Source organism: Anneissia japonica, unplaced genomic scaffold (assembly GCF_011630105.1).
Source record: "Anneissia japonica isolate Jap-2015-1 unplaced genomic scaffold, ASM1163010v1 scaffold46891_len17119_cov178, whole genome shotgun sequence".
NCBI lineage: Eukaryota > Metazoa > Echinodermata > Crinoidea > Comatulida > Comatulidae > Anneissia > Anneissia japonica.
The window spans coordinates 14,472-17,064 of NW_022713252.1; the positions used below are offsets into that span (position 1 = coordinate 14,472).

Consider the following 2,593-nt stretch of genomic DNA (forward strand, 5'->3'; position numbering starts at 1 on the left):
GGGGGTGCACCAGGGCCCCGGGGTCAGGTTGGAACCCTGGAGGACCGGGTTCCAGTCACATAATTAATGGTTGATTGTGACAATGAACACACAAGAACGCACGCGACTACTAGTTTCAGTCATGGTTGGCTGGGTTGTTTTGGTCGGGAAAGAGAAACTTTCTCGGTAAATTGATTCTCGAACGAGATAACGAAAGCTCTCCAATGACTCAAGCTACAACATGACCATTTTTATATTTTAATAAAACCAATTTCTTCTAATTTAAATACATTTTCCCATTAATTTGTGATAATTCGTTATCATGCATAGACTTGTATTAAGAGCATGAACAATTTCTGACCACGCATGTGTTTCTCCAAAATGCGTTTTTCATCCAAAATCACTTTGAAATCCGGGACCATTCCTCACGATGCGAGACGGTTGGTAACTATGGCACTGGATTAATTTTGACCAAGACGAAGAGTAACACCTTGGTTATATCATACCGCTTTATGCACTTGGATTTAAATATGAACTTTTAATATAGTAAGATATTGTGCATGAGTGTTCAATCTAATCATTTATACATTCCAATCAAAGTTCAGAATGCACTCAGGAATATTGAATGAGGTCGCACTGGTCATATTATGCTTTTATGCTTGAGGAAAACAGCCTGTTTATTCTTCCTACTAACAATGTTCACATTGTTAAGCTTGCCTCACACCTTGGGAAAATTAACTAATGTCAAAGTCGAAGTGCCCAGTTACATGGATAATTTGATTAAAATTAATTCAATGCGAACACAGCTTTAGTTAAGTAACAACTTACCCATGTCATGATATAAATGATAACTTTAAACTGATAGGTACGCATTTGCCACAAAACCCACCGCAGGACCCACGTATTGTTTTAAAATCCTGCAAAAAATAAACAAATGAAATTTTTCCTTATTATTACAATTTTTAACTTAATAGATCATAGATAAAAATACTAGAATAAAAAATTGCCAAAGTGGTAAGTAATCAAAAACAAAATAAAATCATTAAAAAAAATTCAAAACAGATCATTAATCAATGTTTGTAGCCTAATCTTTAATTTACAAAATTATTTGACATAATGTTTTTTCATATGTATTTCATATATGTGAAAATTTAAAATGAGCTTTTTGGGATGCTACTTTAATACATGTTTAAGAAAAATGTTATTAATTAGAGCTGTCCAATCATTTAAGGTATGTAGACTTCAAAAAATATACAGGTATTAAAAAAAAACACACAATTTTTAAAAAGTCTAACAAACATCTATTATTTCAAATTTTCTCAAATATTTTATGCACATACCCTGTCTATTGAAAAAGTTGCTAAATTTCCCTTGGTAGTCCAGCTAGCAGTTTGTGCTAATTCTAACCCTGTTCCATCAAAATTCATACGAAATTGCCCTTGTAGGCATTTCTTTGCACTATAGCAATCACCTGCTGTCCCAAACGGCACAAAGTGTCCTTCCTTTGTGCTGGAGAATGTTGCATCATCAACTGGAATGAATATGAGAACGTTTAAAAATATAATACTGTATAATCTCAATCGAATCATTGCAGTCACATGATTCAGTTCTTTATAATAATCAGTCTACGTGTTGCATTGGCCAATCAGAAGGATGTAAAATGTATGTTTACATTTACAACTGGCATGAAGTATGGAAAGAGAACAGGACAGGACCTTAATTAGTGTGAACCAGTGGAAATTTCACTATAATATGCAATATGCAAACAAGGCATTAAATCACATACAATGTACTCATAACACTATCATATGATTTAAAACAATCATTATTAATCTAAAGTGAACAAGGTTCCAAATTACATATTAGTTGGTTTATCTAGGTAAGTGTTCATGGAATAGACTACAAAGTATTCATGAAAATTACACAGGACAAACAGCCTCCTTGTTTCATTACATGATGTCTCAATCCTGCAGTTTGTTTCTTACCTATAACTTCCATAGTTGTGACATTAAATCTAATTTTGTTGAATGATGTGTACCCTGCGTCATCATGACCCTGTAAGGTACATCTGCAGTTGTCATCTCGTCTTCCTTTGTTAGGACAGTCATAAGGGTTTAGTAGCCTACAAGGAAAACAGTCTTTTCATTTAAATAATTTTTTTCATTTGTTTTTACAGTACTGTATATTGATTTGTCTCTTTAATATTAAAGTTCTTCCAAGTGACCCAGTAAAAAAAACATACTAAAAAACAAAAATATATACCACTTCATAAATACCAAAACCCATTTTGCTGATTCATTGAGCATCAAATACCTATCAACGTATGGAATTAGATATTCTAATAATACATTGAGAACAATTTAAAATGTATTAATAGTATGTATTAATTACAATAAATTATATTGCAAATCACCTCTTTGGATAAATTTCGGAATAGTTTTCTCGTTCATTTTTTAAAGACAGAAACTCTTTGGGATTTGAAGAGTCCATTTGATGACAATATATCTCAAGTTCATTTCCCTGAAGCATGATTGTGTACGTCTTATCCATTGAGAATCCAAACAGGCGCTTAAGATCAGCACAGCTGGAAGGCTTACCTACAAGAAAAATCAAG

General features: G+C 32.8%; 1 protein-coding gene across 1 annotated transcript in view; it reads right to left on the minus strand.

Annotated features, from left to right (window-relative positions):
* Positions 1-2,582, minus strand: part of LOC117108398 (A disintegrin and metalloproteinase with thrombospondin motifs 20-like) — a 5,213-nt gene extending 2,631 nt beyond the window's left edge. The window contains exons 1-4 of the mRNA XM_033250395.1: positions 2,393-2,582; positions 1,965-2,101; positions 1,320-1,510; positions 808-896 (exon numbers count right to left, since the gene is read on the minus strand). Coding sequence (XP_033106286.1) covers positions 813-896; positions 1,320-1,510; positions 1,965-2,101; positions 2,393-2,529 — 549 coding nt within the window. The 5' untranslated portion in view covers positions 2,530-2,582 and the 3' untranslated portion in view covers positions 808-812. The remainder of the gene's footprint in view (positions 1-807; positions 897-1,319; positions 1,511-1,964; positions 2,102-2,392) is intronic.
* Positions 2,583-2,593: the final 11 nt, after the last annotated feature.